This window comes from Hyla sarda, chromosome 3, assembly GCF_029499605.1.
Source record: "Hyla sarda isolate aHylSar1 chromosome 3, aHylSar1.hap1, whole genome shotgun sequence".
Lineage (NCBI taxonomy): Eukaryota > Metazoa > Chordata > Amphibia > Anura > Hylidae > Hyla > Hyla sarda.
The window spans coordinates 428454392-428470072 of NC_079191.1; the positions used below are offsets into that span (position 1 = coordinate 428454392).

General features: G+C 44.1%; 1 protein-coding gene across 1 annotated transcript in view; it reads right to left on the reverse strand.

Annotated features, from left to right (window-relative positions):
• EPHX1 (epoxide hydrolase 1) overlaps positions 1–15681 on the reverse strand; it is a 46415-nt gene that overhangs the window by 17891 nt on the left and 12843 nt on the right. Inside the window, exons 2-3 of the mRNA XM_056563649.1 lie at positions 5402–5586; positions 3591–3771 (exon numbers count right to left, since the gene is read on the reverse strand). Of these exons, the coding sequence (XP_056419624.1) occupies positions 3591–3771; positions 5402–5581 (361 nt within the window). The 5' untranslated portion in view covers positions 5582–5586. The remainder of the gene's footprint in view (positions 1–3590; positions 3772–5401; positions 5587–15681) is intronic.

Consider the following 15681-nt stretch of genomic DNA (forward strand, 5'->3'; position numbering starts at 1 on the left):
TAAAAAAAAATAATTTGGGGGAAAACTAGCTTTTTAGTGGAAAAAAATAAATAAATCATTTACACATCCAACTTTAACAAAAAGTCGTCAAACACCTGTGGGGTGTTAAGGCTCACTGGACCCCTTGTTACGTGCCTTGAGGGGTGTAGTTTCCAAAATAGTATGCCATGTGTTTTTTTTTTTTGCTGTTCTGGCACCATAGGGGCTTCCTAAATGTGACATGCCCCACAAAAACCATTTCAGAAAAACTCACTCTCCAAAATCCCATTGTCGCTCCTTCCCTTCTGAGCCCTCTACTGCGCCTGCCGTACACTTGACATACACATATGAGGTATTTCCTTACTCAAGAGAAATTGGGCTACACATTTTAGGAAGATTTCTCTCCTTTTACCCCTTGTAAAAATTCAAAAACTGGGTCTACAAGAACATACGAGTGTAAAAAATGAAGATTTTGAATTTTCTCCTTCAATTTGCTGCTTTTCCTGTGAAACACCTAAAGGGTTAACAAACCTTTTGAATGTCATTTTGAATACTTTGGGGAGTGCAGTTTTTATAATGGGGTCATTTGTTGGGCATTTCTAATATTAAAGCCCTTCAAATTCACTTCAAAACTGAACTGGTCCCTGAAAAATTTTGATTTTGAAAAAGTAAAAACTTGTCAACGTTATGATGCAAACATAAAGTAGACATATTGTACATGTGAATCAATATATAATTTATTTGGAATATTAATTTTCCTTATAAGCAGAGACCTTCAAAGTAAAAAAAATGCAAAATTTTCAATTTTTTCATCAAATTTTTGAATTTTTCACCAAGTATCGACAAAATGTTACCACTAATGTAAAGTAGAATATGTCACGAAAAAACAATCTCGGAATCAGAATGAAAGGTAAAAGCATCAGAGTTATTAATGCTTAAAGTGACAGATGTGCAAAAAATGGCCGGGTCCTACAGTGAAAATTGGCTGGGTCCTTAAGGGGTTAAGGTCCCATAAACATTAATGGAGGTGGGCTGTTCAAAATGCCGGGCTGCCGGGCCTGAGATCAGCGGGGTTCCCAGCGGTCGGACCCCAACGATCAGACATGGGTATAAGATGTCTAGTACCGGAGTTCCCCTTTAAAAGGGGTACTCCGGTGGGGGGAAAAAAAACTTTTTTTTTTTTTTTTTATCAACTGGTGCCAGAAACAGATTTGTAAATTACTTCTATTAAAAAATCTTACTCCTTCCAGTACTTATTAGCTGCTGAATACTACAGAGGAAATTTTCTTCTTTTTGGAACACAGAGCTCTCTGCTGACATCACGAGCACAGTGCTCACTGCTGACATCTCTGTCCATTTTAGGAACTGTCCAGAGCTGCACATATTTTCTATGGGGATTTTCTCCTACTCTGGACAGTTCCTAAAATGGACAGAGATGTCAGCAGTGAGCACTGTGCTCGTGATGTCAGCAGAGAGCTCTGTGTTCCAAAAAGAAGAAAATTTCCTCTGTAGTATTCAGCAGCTAATAAGTACTGGAAGGAGTAAGATTTTTTAATAGAAGTAATTTACAAATCTTACTCCTTCCAGTACTTATTAGCTGCTGAATACTACAGAGGAAATTTTCTTCTTTTTGGAACACAGAGCTCTCTGCTGACATCACGAGCACAGTGCTCACTGCTGACATCTCTGTCCATTTTAGGAACTGTCCAGAGCTGCACATATTTTCTATGGGGATTTTCTCCTACTCTGGACAGTTCCTAAAATGGACAGAGATGTCAGCAGAGAGCACTGTGCTCGTGATGTCAGCAGAGAGCTCTGTGTTCCAAAAAGAAAACCATTTCCTCTGTAGTATTCAGCAGCTAATAAGTACTGGAAGGATTAAGATTTTTTAATAGAAGTAATTTACAAATCTGTTTAACTTTGTGGCACCAGTTGATTTAAAAAAAAAAAAAAAAAAAAAAAAAATTATATATATATATCTATAGTTTTCCACTGGAGTTCCCCTTTAACATCTGTCACTTACCTGAATTCTGCATAGAAAAAAAAGGAGTTGCATTTCTGCTAAAAATGGACTTTCCCCTCTTATTTTCACGCAGAGATAAAAGTATGTGACAAATATACACATCAAAGAAGGTGACCGGCAAATGTGCGCCTCTTCATCGTAATTAATTCTGGTTATTTCTAGGAGCCGCGTCCTTCTGTAACTAATTCTGGGGGAAATCATATTTAATTAAAAACCTACACATTTCCCACGTGTACTTTTCCCGTCGGACCAGGGGGAAGAAACTAGGGCAGAAATGACAGATAATTACAGAGCGAACCGATTTTGTTGCGCTTATTAACCGCCGCGTGGACGATGAGCTCTGAGATAATGAATCCGTCTTCATGATAAAGATGTGTAAACAGTAAGCACAGTTTAAAGGGGTATTCCAGGAAAAAACTTTTTTTTTTTTTTTAAGATCCACTGGCTCCAGAAAGTTAAACAGATTTGTAAATTACTTCTATTAAAAAAAATCTTAATCCTTTCAATAATTATCAGCTACTGAAGTTGAGTTGTTGTTTTCTGTCTGGCAACAGTGCTCTCTGCTGACACCTCTGCTTGTCTCGGGAACTGCAGAGAGTAGAAGAAGTTTGCTACGGGGATTTGCTTCTAAACTGGGCGTTTCCCGAGACAGGTGTCATCAGAGAGCACTTAGACAGAAAAGAACAGCTCAACTTCAGCAGCTCATAAGTACTGAAAGGATTAAGATTTTTTAAATAGAAATAATTTACAAATCTGTTTAACTTTCTAGAGCCAGTTGATATATAAAAAAAAACGTTTTTCCCTGGATAACCCCTTTAAAGGGTCGTGACATTCAAAGGTCACACTGTAGAACAGTGTTTCCCAACTAGGGTGCCTTCAGCTGTTGCAAAACTACAACTTCCAGCATGCCCGGACAGCCGAAGGCTGTCCGGGCATGCTGGAAGTTGTAGTTCTGCAACAGCTGGAGGCACCTTAGTTGGGAGACACTGCTGTAGAATTTGCAGTTAGTGGAGGAGCTGCTAGGTGGGTCCTCCACCACTATGTGGTGCTGTGACAAACACAGTAAGGGTATGTTCACACGTACGCAGATTTTCTGCGCAGGATTTTCTGCTTCAGATTTCAATGTAAACTAAACGACTGAGCACAGCTAACTAATCAGCAGTACCTAAAGTACCTAAATCGGCAGTACCTGTGTGAACGTACCCTAATGGGGAACAGAGCTCTTCTATCCATATGATCTACCCAGGCCAGGGCTGTTGCAAAAGCACAACTACAATCATGCCCTGATAGTTAAAAGGGTTCAGATGTTCTGATTTCCTGAAGAAGTCTGGAATGAGACTCTTGACCGCGCCATTCTAGAATATTCCAGCAAACCAAATTGCTTGGCCGATTAATTTGATTTGATAGTAAATTCGCTTAACTCAATCTGTACTGCGTCAAAGAGTCCATAGACGACTGCAACGTAGAACTGCAATACAAGACACAACCTTTGGACCATTTTAGACTATGGCACAAGGTCACGCATGAGTCCCAAAAAATTTAGACACAGTAACGTGACCGCCAAAGCCAACAACAACCTATCCAGTACCTTCAATTTTGGTCTTAAAGTGTGGGTACTGGTTGAGGATTTCCAGCTGCTTCCTCCAGCTGAAGCGTTCCTTCCAGTAAGACACAACTTTCCTAAGCTCCTTGGAGTTGAAGCCATAGTTGAAGCGGCTGCCCTCCAGAGGCTCGGCATACCGGGTCTCATCGATGCGGCGGAATAAGTCCTGGAAAGAAACAAATGAATTAGAGGAGTCAAAACTTTGTATGTCCATCTATAAATAGGGAAAGAACGTTACTATATCAGGGTGAAGCAAGGCCAAGGAGGTTCCTTCACAGGGGTGAAGCAGGGGCAAAGAGATTACTCTAAAGGGGTGAAGCAGGGGACGAGGACGTTCCTCTATAGGGATGAGGCAGGTGCAAAGATGTTCCTCTACTCTATAGGGGTGAAAGCAGGGGCAAGGACATTCCTCTATAGGGGTGGAAGCAGGGGCAAGGACGTTCCTCTATAGGGGTGGAAGCAGGGGCAAGGACGTTCCTCTATAAGGGTGAAAGCAGGGGCAAGGACGTTCCTCTACAGGGGTGGAAGCAGGGCCAAGGACGTTCCTCCACAGGGGTGGAAGCAGGGGCAAGGACGTTCCTCTATATGGGTGGAAGCAGGGGAAAAGACGTTCCTCTATAGGGGTGGAAGCAGGGGAAAGGGCGTTCCTCTATATGGGTGGAAGCAGGGGCAAGGACATTCCTCTACAGGGGTGGAAGCAGGGGCAAGGACGTTCCTCTACAGGGGTGGAAGCAGGGGCAAGGACGCTCCTCTACAGGGGTGGAAGCAGGGGCAAGGACGTTCCTCTACAGGGGTGGAAGCAGGGGCAAGGACGCTCCTCTACAGGGGTGGAAGCAGGGGCAAGGACGTTCCTCTACAGGGGTGGAAGCAGGGGCAAGGACGTTCCTCTACAGGGGTACAAGCAGGGGCAAGGACGTTCCTCTACAGGGGTGGAAGCCGGGGCAAGGACGTTCCTCTACAGGGGTGGAAGCAGGGGCAAGGACGTTCCTCTACGGGGGTGGAAGCAGGGGCAAGGACGTTCCTCTACAGGGGTGGAAGCAGGGGCAAGGACGCTCCTCTACAGGGGTGGAAGCAGGGGCAAGGACGTTCCTCTACAGGGGTGGAAGCAGGGGCAAGGACGTTCCTCTACAGGGGTACAAGCAGGGGCAAGGACGTTCCTCTACAGGGGTGGAAGCCGGGGCAAGGACGTTCCTCTACAGGGGTGGAAGCAGGGGCAAGGACGTTCCTCTACGGGGGTACAAGCAGGGGCAAGGACGTTCCTCTACAGGGGTGGAAGCCGGGGCAAGGACGTTCCTCTACAGGGGTGGAAGCAGGGGCAAGGACGTTCCTCTACAGGGGTGGAAGCAGGGGCAATGACGTTTCTCTACAGGGGTGGAAGCAGGGGCAAGGACGTTCCTCTATAGGGGGTGGAAGCAGGGGCAAGGACGTTCCTCTATAGGGGGTGGAAGCAGGGGCAAGGACGTTCCTCTATAGGGGGTGGAAGCAGGGGCAAGGACGTCCCTCTATAGGGGGTGGAAGCAGGGGCAAGGACGTTCCTCTATAGGGGGTGGAAGCAGGGGCAAGGACGTTCCTCTATAGGGGGTGGAAGCAGGGGCAAGGACATTCCTCTATAGGGGGTGGAAGCAGGGGCAAGGACGTCCCTATATAGGGGGTGGAAGCAGGGGCAAGGACGTCCATCTTTAGAGGTAAATCAGGGTAAAGGCAGTATTATTGAAGAATTTCAGTTCTTCTGTTTATAGGGAATATCCACTTATAAGAAAAGAGTAAAAGAAGAACAAACATTAAAACCATCTTACAGTCAATTCTTCATCGGACGTTTCAATCTTGAAGGGGTGAATTTCTTCATTGTCGTCATCTCGTCTTGGTCCAGCGCCCCACCAGCCGTCACCCATGGGCAAGGAGTCATCTTTTGTTTTAAACAGAAAATTGTAAAGGATTGCCCCCACTACGAGGGCTGCCAGGATCTCCACCAGCATGATGCCTGCAAAAGATTACAATGAATGGAAGCGGACAATGACAACATGGCTCCCTGTGTGGTAGAAAGAGCTCTTAACAATAAACTGGGCGCACAATGGGGGCACAACCAAAACTGTGCCATATTTTCTGCCTGGTTTTCTTTAAAAAATCAAATTAAAATAGCACATTAGTACTTTTATCACATTTTCAAACGCTCGATCGAGGCTTAATTTGCTAATAAGCACTAAACTAATGGGATTTTTCTGACTGATTCCGGCGCAAGATTGCACATTTTCAAACCTTCGCCAGAATTCAAATCCTCGTCGGAAAACCCGTTGCGAAACTTTTGCTGTGGGGAAACCAATTGTAGTCAATGTGAGTGTGATCCACGGCGTAACTACAGTATTTGCGGACATTTTTTGCGGATTCAAGCTCTTAATTACAACCTCTCTCCCACATCTGCGACCGCGTGAATGGCTGCTGTACCCACATGTCTGCAAGGAGGTGAGTGAAAGGGTTAAAAAGAAAAAAACAGTCAAGATACACCAATGTGGTGTCGGACGCTCTGGTGGCACCTGTGTGCCAAATGCGGCACGCATTTGGCACACAGGTGACGCCAGAGCGACCGACAGGGGGGCTTTTTACTCAGTATATGATGCCCATGGTCCCAGCCTTAAGATGCCCCTCATTACAGAGTGCTGGGAGAAAGACTTTTTCGGTGACCACGTGACCTAATAGAATCTAGAATACCTTTTGTTTTTCTCTCTGGCAGTGGCTCAGATATAAATTATGAGGTCTCCATGGCAACACTGTGCGGTGGCCCAGTAGGGGATGGTGTTTCCCCATAACTTCCCTGCCCTGTCAGGCAGTGTTCCTCAGTGTCCACAGGGCCCCCTGTAGTTGTTTCCTCCATGTAAATAGGTAATGTATTATATTGTGTATTGTACCTTTAATAAATGTACCATGTGATTGTTACCCAGGAGGTACCAGTGACCAGCTGACCCCAATAGTGACCTATGGGCTCCCTGCTAGTCTCCCCCATATAAGCCCTGGATGGAGCCTCTCTCTCTTGATTCCTGTTGAGGTCCAGTAAAGTCGTTTCTAGTGTGTGTCCAGAGTAGTGGAGGCCTCACGTCAAGTCCTGCCGCCTCAAGTCAAGTCCTGCCGCCTCACGTCAAGTCCTGCCGCCTCACGTCAAGTCCTGCCGCCTCACGTCAAGTCCTGCCGCCTCACGTCAAGTCCTGCCGCCTCACGTCAAGTCCTGCCGCCTCATGTCAAGTCCTGCCGCCTCAAGTCAAGTCCTGCCGCCTCACGTCAAGTCCTGCCGCCTCACGTCAAGTCCTGCCGCCTCACGTCAAGTCCTGCCGCCTCAAGTCAAGTCCTGCCGCCTCAAGTCAAGTCCTGCAGCCTCAAGTCAAGTGAAAGTAAGCTGAAGTCACTGTCCTGTCAGTCAAGTCTTCTGTCTACTCAGCATGGCCTGCACTAAATTCTCCTGTCTATTACAAATCCCAGCAAACCTGTGTGGTCTCTGAGTCACTGGTCACCTCCTTGGGCCCTGGCTGTACTGTATCGACTTTACCATCTGTCGACCCTCAGTAAAGCTACCGTTGTCCATAACTTGGCATCTGTGTCTTCATTCCCCCCGTGCCTAGCCCAGGATCCAGCGGTATGCATTCGGGGGGTTAAGGATAAACCACGCCCTGGCGTCAAGAACACAAGGGGTCATAAGGGGCATACCATCTGCCCCTAGAGTAATAACATCTGCCCTGAACCACACACCCCGCCGCCATACCACAACTGCACTTCACAGATACCAGAATAGGACAGGAGGTCACAAGAACAGGCTTTCGGCCTGTAACCTTCAGCAATGATATCAGAACAAACAAAGATATTAGAAATTTATGCAAGAAGATTTATCAAACCAAAAAGATCAGTGGAGCAGTTACCCATAGCAACCAGATTCCAGCTTTTGGTTGCTATGGGCACCTGCTCCACTGTTAAGTCTGATAAATCTCTATGGTACATTTTATAAAGGTAAATAAGAGCTGGCGGCAACCAGGACGGTCCATGAGATGATGTATCGCCGGTCTAATGATAAGCAAATAATATTATCTGGAAGACCAGAGAACATGGCCGCCGGCCGACTGTTTACAGTTCATGTTAAAAAGGAAAAGTCCAGGAAATATCGTTCTGTCAACGTGAAGCAAGGAAACCAGGCTCCAGCAATGGCCTCAACGTCTTGTACAAAAGGAAGCCTGTCTGGGAATTATACATTCATAGCCGGTTCTGTAATAAGACAACTAGCTGTTTTTTTCTAGCATGATATAAAGGGGTATTTCACGTTCCATCAGCAGATAAATGGCGTTCACGTTCCATCAGCAGATAAATGGCGTTATGAGAAGTTGTACCATTTTCGAACATCTTTTCTTTACTTCAGTTTTCAAGATCTCTGCTTGCTGTTATTCAATAAAAACATTTATTGTTTACTTCTGATGGAAATAAAAAACCTGGTCATGTGAAGGACACACATGCACGGTCAGTTACGGTAGGTCTTGACAAATCCCAGGTGCCAGGTCGTCATGGTGACTGAGAATTTGGTCCTGACGCCTGGGTTTTTGACAGCCCTTTACAATAACCCCTTTCCGATCCATGACATACATTTACATCATGGGTCGGGTGGGGGAGTATAGTGCAGGCCTGGCTCCCAAACCCACATCCTACCTGGCAGGTACCTACTGCTATGTTCAGCTGGTACCTGCCAGTAATGACAGACATTGGAGATCACTACGATTTTTGTTCTTTAAAAGGGGTATTCCGGCCAAAGACATCTTATCCCCTATCCATAGGATAGGGAATAAGATGTCTGATCATTTCCGGGACTGGAGACATGACGTTACTCCACCTCCTTTCATGTCTTTGGCCGGAATACCCCTTTAAATCAGCGATCATTTAAAACGGTTATGGCGCACATACCCAGTAGTCCAATAAAGAGAGGTGCTGATAGGTTGTCAGGCCAGTATGAAGTCTGTACTAGGCCTCAGTGCAGGCCGCGCACCGGCATTTGATACAAGCAGGCTGTAACAACAGAGCACCGATCTCATAGATCAATGTAATTCTCATTGATCTATATAAGCAATTGATACCCTTTTTCCAAATAAATAATGTAAAAAAAAATGTAAAAACAAAACAAATATATTGGCATTGCTGCGTGCAGAATTATCCAAACTATTAAATTATCACACGCCTGGCCCCACACGGTCAACGGTGTAAACCCCCCCCCAAAAATTCCAAATGTCAAAATTGCACATTTTTTGTCACATCACATCCCAGAAAAATGCCATGGTGAGGGAAAAGGTTAAGGGGGTTGCAGATACACATTCTCTCTCTCCCTCACACAGCACAAGCTAAGCCCCACCCCCACTTGTGTTTCATCTTGCTGTTACCAGAGACAGCTTTCCCTTAACAACAAGCAGTGGACAATAGATTGCAGAGAAGGGAGACACCTAGTGGGCAAGATTTTTGAGTTGTTTTTCAGGGGGAAACAGTCCTTTTTAAGAACGTTTTAAAACTACAGTGACCTTTTAAATCCAATACAATGTGCAGCCGGCTTATCGTCTATCTGGGCACGACCTGAAACTCTGTCCCAAGCGCATAAAGAACTAAAGACAAACTGGACGATGATCCTGGCCGAGGAGGAGGAGAAAGAATAACAAACATCTATAATTCCCTTCCCCTACATGGAATCTGATGGGCGAGGATCCCACTTCCAGCTATTTTTAGATGTCCTTGGTGCGAAATTACCAAAAAAAGGAGAAACAAAAAAGAAGTATACTAAGACATGGATCAGTCACACTTTAATATTTACAATTGATGATGATGCCATAATGAAGTGTCTCAGTGTCTTGACATGTCCACGGTTTAGAAGGGCATCTATAGCCTAGGACAGTGTTTTCTCAACTAGGGTGCCTCCAGATGTTCCAAAACTACAACTACAAGCATGCCCGGACAGCCGAAGGCTGTCCGGCCATGCTGGGAGTTGTAGTTTTGCAACAGCTGTAGGCACTCTGGTTAGGAAACAAAGGCCTATAAAGTGGTTTCAAACTAGATCCCTTCTGATAGATAAATAGGAGATGAGATAGATAGATGTGAGATAGATAGATGTGAGATAGATAGATGTGAGATAGATAGATGTGAGATAGATAGATGTGAGATAGATAGATGTGAGATAGATAGATGTGAGATAGATAGATGTGAGATAGATAGATGTGAGATAGATAGATGTGAGATAGATAGATAGATATGAGATAGATTAAATAGATGCTAGATAGATAGATGTGAGCTAGATAGATAGATGTGAGCTAGATAGATAGATGTGAGATAGATAGATAGATGTGAGATAGATAGATGTGAGATAGATAGATAGATAGATAGATGTGAGATAGATAGATGGATATGAGATAGATAGATGGATATGAGATAGATAGATGGATATGAGATAGATAGATGGATATGAGATAGATAGATGGATATGAGATAGATAGATGGATATGAGATAGATAGATGGATATGAGATAGATAGATAGATATGAAATAAATAGATAGATATGAGAGATAGAAAGCTTACCTAGACTGCCATAGATTTCAACGAAAACAGTGTAATACTTCGATTACCCTGCAGAGGCACTGCAGGAAAACTGAGTACTTGCTGGCTGCCTGCATCCCAGATTACAGCTGATGACTGGGGGTTACATTACATCCTGTGACCACCTTAGGGCTTATTCACACTACGGAATCTCTGCCAAGAGATATTCCGACCGGATCAGGCACAGGTAAACCGGGACGGTGCTAGGACTGTTCTGAAATGCGCTGTCTCCATAAACGGCAATGCATTTTAGAGCAGATCCTGCCAAAGAATGAACATGTTCATTTTTTCGGGGCAGTCTAGGGTCCGGAACATCCTCTGCGGAAATTCTGTAATGTGAATGTTACAGAAGAATCCAATTGAGCACTATATTTTCCCAATCAGAATTCCAGTCCGCAGTGTGAATTGGCCTTTATTGTCAGGGGAGCTATATAGCAAAAGGGAATTGTCCAAAGCAGCTGAGTCCGCATTCTATATTGAATTGTATATCTCATAGCCTGCTGGGACGTGAAGGACAGCTTCAGAATACTTGCGGTCTTATTTCTTATCACTGAGCAGTGTTTGGTTCTGTAGGGGAGGTTTGGAATGATGGGGAATGTTGCCGTTTTTTTTGTACATTTCTTTGCTACAGTGGCACAAACTCTCCTTGTACCGGAGCCGAGGACCTGGACGTGTACTCAAGGATTTTCAAAGGGACTGGGGGCTATTGTCTGCCCCGCTGTGTCACTGTGGGTCAAAGATACCCCCCTCAGAGGCAGCTCTACCATAGCATACTATAGAGATAGCAGCACTATTACAGTACAGGGCGGTATTCCTAAACCTGTGGCTCTCCAGCCTAGGCCATAGGTTGGCGTCACATGTCCACAAGTAAGGCCTCGTTCACATCTACACTCACCAGCCACTTTATTATGTCACCTTTTCCCTGGTCCGACCCACGTTATACCTTCTGCAATGTTCTGGAAACATTTCTCAGAGATTTTGCTCCATATGGACATGATGACATCACACAGTTCCCCCATATGGACATGATGACATCACACAGTTCCTCCATATGGACATGATGACATCACACAGTTCCCTCATATGGACATGATGACATCACACAGTTCCCCATATGGACATGATGACATCACACAGTTCCTCCATATGGACATGATGACATCACACAGTTCCTCCATATGGACATGATGACATCACACAGTTCCCCCATATGCACATGATGACATCACACAGTTCCCCCATATGCACATGATGACATCACACAGTTCCCTCATATGGACATGATGACATCACACAGTTCCTCCATATGGACATGATGACATCACACAGTTCCCCCATATGGACATGATGACATCACACAGTTCCCTCATATGGACATGATGACATCACACAGTTCTCCATATGGACATGATGACATCACACAGTTGCTGTAGATTTGTCATCTGCACATTCATGATGAGAATCTCCGGTTCCTCCACATCCCAGCGGGGATCTATTGGATGAGATCTGGTGACTGTGGAGGCAATTGGAGTCATGTGACCTCATTGTCCTGTATGAGATGATGTCATGTGACATGGGGCATTATCCTGCTGGAAGTATCATCAGAAGATACAGGGTCCACATAAAGGGACGGACATGGTCAGTAACCATACTCAGGTAGGTTGTGGTGTTTATACCAGGATCAATTTGTACTAAGGGGCCCAAAGTGCCCAGAAAATGTCCCCCACATCATTACACCCCCACCAGCCTGACCCGCAGATACAAGGCAGGAGGGATCCATACTTTCATGTTGTTTACACCAAATTCTGACCCTGCCATCTGAATGTCACAGCTGGAATGGAGACTCCTCAGACCAGACAACATTCTTCTTCCATCTTCCATCGTCCAGTTTTGGTGTCTGTGTGATTTGTAGCCTCAGGTTCCGGTTTTTAGCTGATAGGAGTGGCTCCCGTTGTGTTCTGCTGCTGTAGCCCATCTGCTCCAAGGTTGGATGTGTTGTGTTCAGAGATTGTATTCTGCATGCCCTGGTTGTAACCAGTAGTTATTGCAGTTACCGTTGCCTATTTGTCATCTCAAACCAGTCTGCCCATTCTCCTCTGACATCATTAAAGGGGTACTCCGGTGCTTAGACATCTTATCCCCTATCGAAAGGATAGGGGATAAGATGCCTGATCACAGGAGTTCCGCCGCTGGGGACCCCCGTGATCTTGCATGCGGCACCCCGTTTATAATCAGTCCCAGCGGCGGGACTCCCACAATCAGGTAGGGGATAAGATGTCTAAGCACCGGAGTACCTCTTTAAGGCATTTTCATTTACACACTGTATATTTTCTCTTTTTCAGACCATTCTCTGTAAACCCTAGAGATGGTTGTACGTAAAATCCCTGTAAATCAGTCACTTAGAGGGGTACTGCGGTGGAAAACTATTTTTTTTAAATCAACTGGTGCCAGAAAGTAAAACAGATTTGTAAATTACTTCTAAAAATCTTAGCCCTTCCAGTACTTATCAGCTCCACAGGAAGTTGTGTAGTTTTTTTCTAGTCTGACCACAGTGCTCTCTGCTGACACCTCTGTCCATATCAGGAATTGTCCAGAGTAGGAGCAAATCCCCAGAGCAAACCTCTCCTGCTCCAGACAGTTCCTGACACGGACAGAGGTGTCAGCAGAGAGCACTGTGGTCAGACAGAAAAGAACTACACAACTTCCTGAGGAGCATACAGCAGCTGATAAGTACTGGAAGGGTTAAGATTTTTAAATAGAAGTAATTTACAAATCTGTATAACTTTCTGGCAACAGTTGATTGAATTTTTTTATTTATTTTTTTAACCACTGAAATACCCCATTAATGTTTTAAAGGGCCGCACAATTAAACAATATAACTTCCAGGGTGTGTCCCCCGTTCAGGTTTGCAGATGCAGCGCTAGTCTTTTTTGCTTTTAGTGTGAACACAGCCCTAGCCAGCCATGAACGTCTAATGCAGTGGTCTCAAACTGTGGCCCTCCAGATGTTGCAAAACTTCAACTCCCAGCATGTCCGGACACCCGAAGTCTGCTATCCCTTTGGGATCAGGATATATAGCAGTTATACATCTCCCATCCAGCTCTATCTGTATCTTGCTGCTATCTCTTTGGGATCAGGATATATAGTAGGTATACACCTACCCCCAGCTCTATCTGTATACTGCTGCTATCTCTATGGGATCAGGATATATAGTAGTTATACATCTCCCATCCAGCTCTATCTGTATACTGCTGCTATCTCTTTGGGATCAGGATATATAGTAGGTACACACATCCCCTCCAGCTCTATCTGTATACTGCTTCTGCTATTTCTACAAGATCAGAATTCATAGCAGTTGTAGTTTTGCAACAGCTGGAGGCACCCTGGTTGGGAAACACTGATGTAGATAATCCTGAACTCCTGCAATTTTCATTTTCACCACTAGGTCTAAAACTAAGCTGAGACTTCCTGTTCTCTCTGTTATTATAAGGAGGAGGCTACTGGAAAGTGATAAGTACAGGATAACAGTGAAAGGTGACACCGGCAGATAGAGAAGTCAATAGATAAGGCCCACAGATCAGCCTCCCCCTCCCCGTGGAACAACATCCGCACAGGTCACAGAGCATGCCCACTAAAGTTTCCCATTCATGTGAATGGGACGGCTCCTGTCTATGGGGCTTGCTGTTAAGAATCTGAATGTTGTTAAAAACATCTCGGGCAAGATGGATGCCCCCATAAATAATGTATCAAAAATGTAATTGATTTTAAATTTAATTAAAATTACTATAAAAAAATAAAATTCTAGGCCATACATTCGTGGACTGTTGGTGGGCCTTGAGGACTTGGTTGGGTATGGCAGGCTCCCGACCACTTTACAGAAAGACAGTGTCAGCGGAGAGAAGGGTCGGGTGGGTTACATTTTCATTATCCGATCAGGGCTGTATTTGAGGGCCTGTGCCTAGGGCGGCAGAGATAAAAAAATGATAAATACTTTTGGTGTAGCTGCTGTCCCCATGTTGCAGCCTCGGGAAAGAAAATCTATTTCCCCCCTTGTGGAATAATTTAAAGGGGTACTCCACTGGGAAAAACAATTCTTAAATCAACTGGTGTCAGAAAGTTAAACAGATTTGTAAATTACTTCTATTTAAAAAAAAAATCTTAATCCTTCCAGTACTTATCAGCTGCTGTATGATCCACAGGAAGTTGTTTTCTTTTTAAAAGTGTATTTTCTGTCAGACCACAGTGCTCTCTGCTGACACCTCTGTCCATTTTAGGAACTGTCCAGAGTAGGAGCAAATCCCCATAGAAAACCTCTCCTGCTCTGGACACTTCCTAAAATGGACAGAGGGGTCAGTAGAGAGCACTTGTGGTCAGACATAAAAGAGATTTAAAAAGAAAATAACTTCCTGTGGATCATAACAGCAGCTGATAAGTACTGGAAGGATTAAGATTTTTTAATAGAAGTCATTTACAAATCTGTTTAACCTTCTGGCACCAGTTGATTTAAAAAAAAAATGTTTTTCAATAGAGTACCCCTTTAATGGGGTAAATTGTGCTTAGGGCAGCACTAACCGAAAATGTGGGCCAGCACCCGATGCTATTGTTCCCGGAGGGATAAGACACCAGCAGTGCTGTCTGGCAGCGGCTTACATTTTACATAAGGAGGGTCACCCCAGCCCTGTCCCCCTCCTTTAACCCCTTAAGGACCAGGCCATTTTATACCTTAAAGGACCGGAGCGTTTTTTGCAATTCTGACCACTGTCACTTTAAACATTAATAACTCTGGAATACTTTTAGTTATCATTCTGATTCCGAGATTGTTTTTTCGTGACATATTCTACTTTAACTTAGTGGTAAAATTTTATGGTAACTTGCATCCTTTCTTGGTGAAAAATCCCAAAATTTGATGAAAAAAATGAAAATTTTGCATTTTTCTAACTTTGAAGCTCTCTGCTTGTAAGGAAAATGGATATTCAAAATATATTTTTTTGGGGTTCACATATACAATATGTCTACTTTATGTTTGCATCATAAAATTGACGAGTTTTTACTTTTGGAAGACACCAGAGGGCTTCAAAGTTCAGTAGCAATTTTGAAATTTTTCACAAAATTTTCAAACTCACTATTTTTCAGGGACCAGTTCAGTTTTGAAGTGGATTTGAAGGGTCTTCATATTAGAAATACCCCATAAAAGACCCCATTATAAAAACTACACCCCCTAAAGTATTCAAAAAAACATTCAGTAAGTGTATTAACCCTTTAGGTTTTTCACAGGAATAGCAGCAAAGTGAAGGAGAAAATTCAAAATCTTCATTTTTTACACTCGCATGTTCTTGTAGACCCAATTTTTGAATTTTTGCAAGGGGTAAAAAGGAAAAAATTTTTACTTGTATTTGAAACCCAATTTCTCTCGAGTAAGCACATACCTCATATGTCTATGTTAATTGTTCGGCGGGCGCAGTAGAGGGCTCAGAAGGG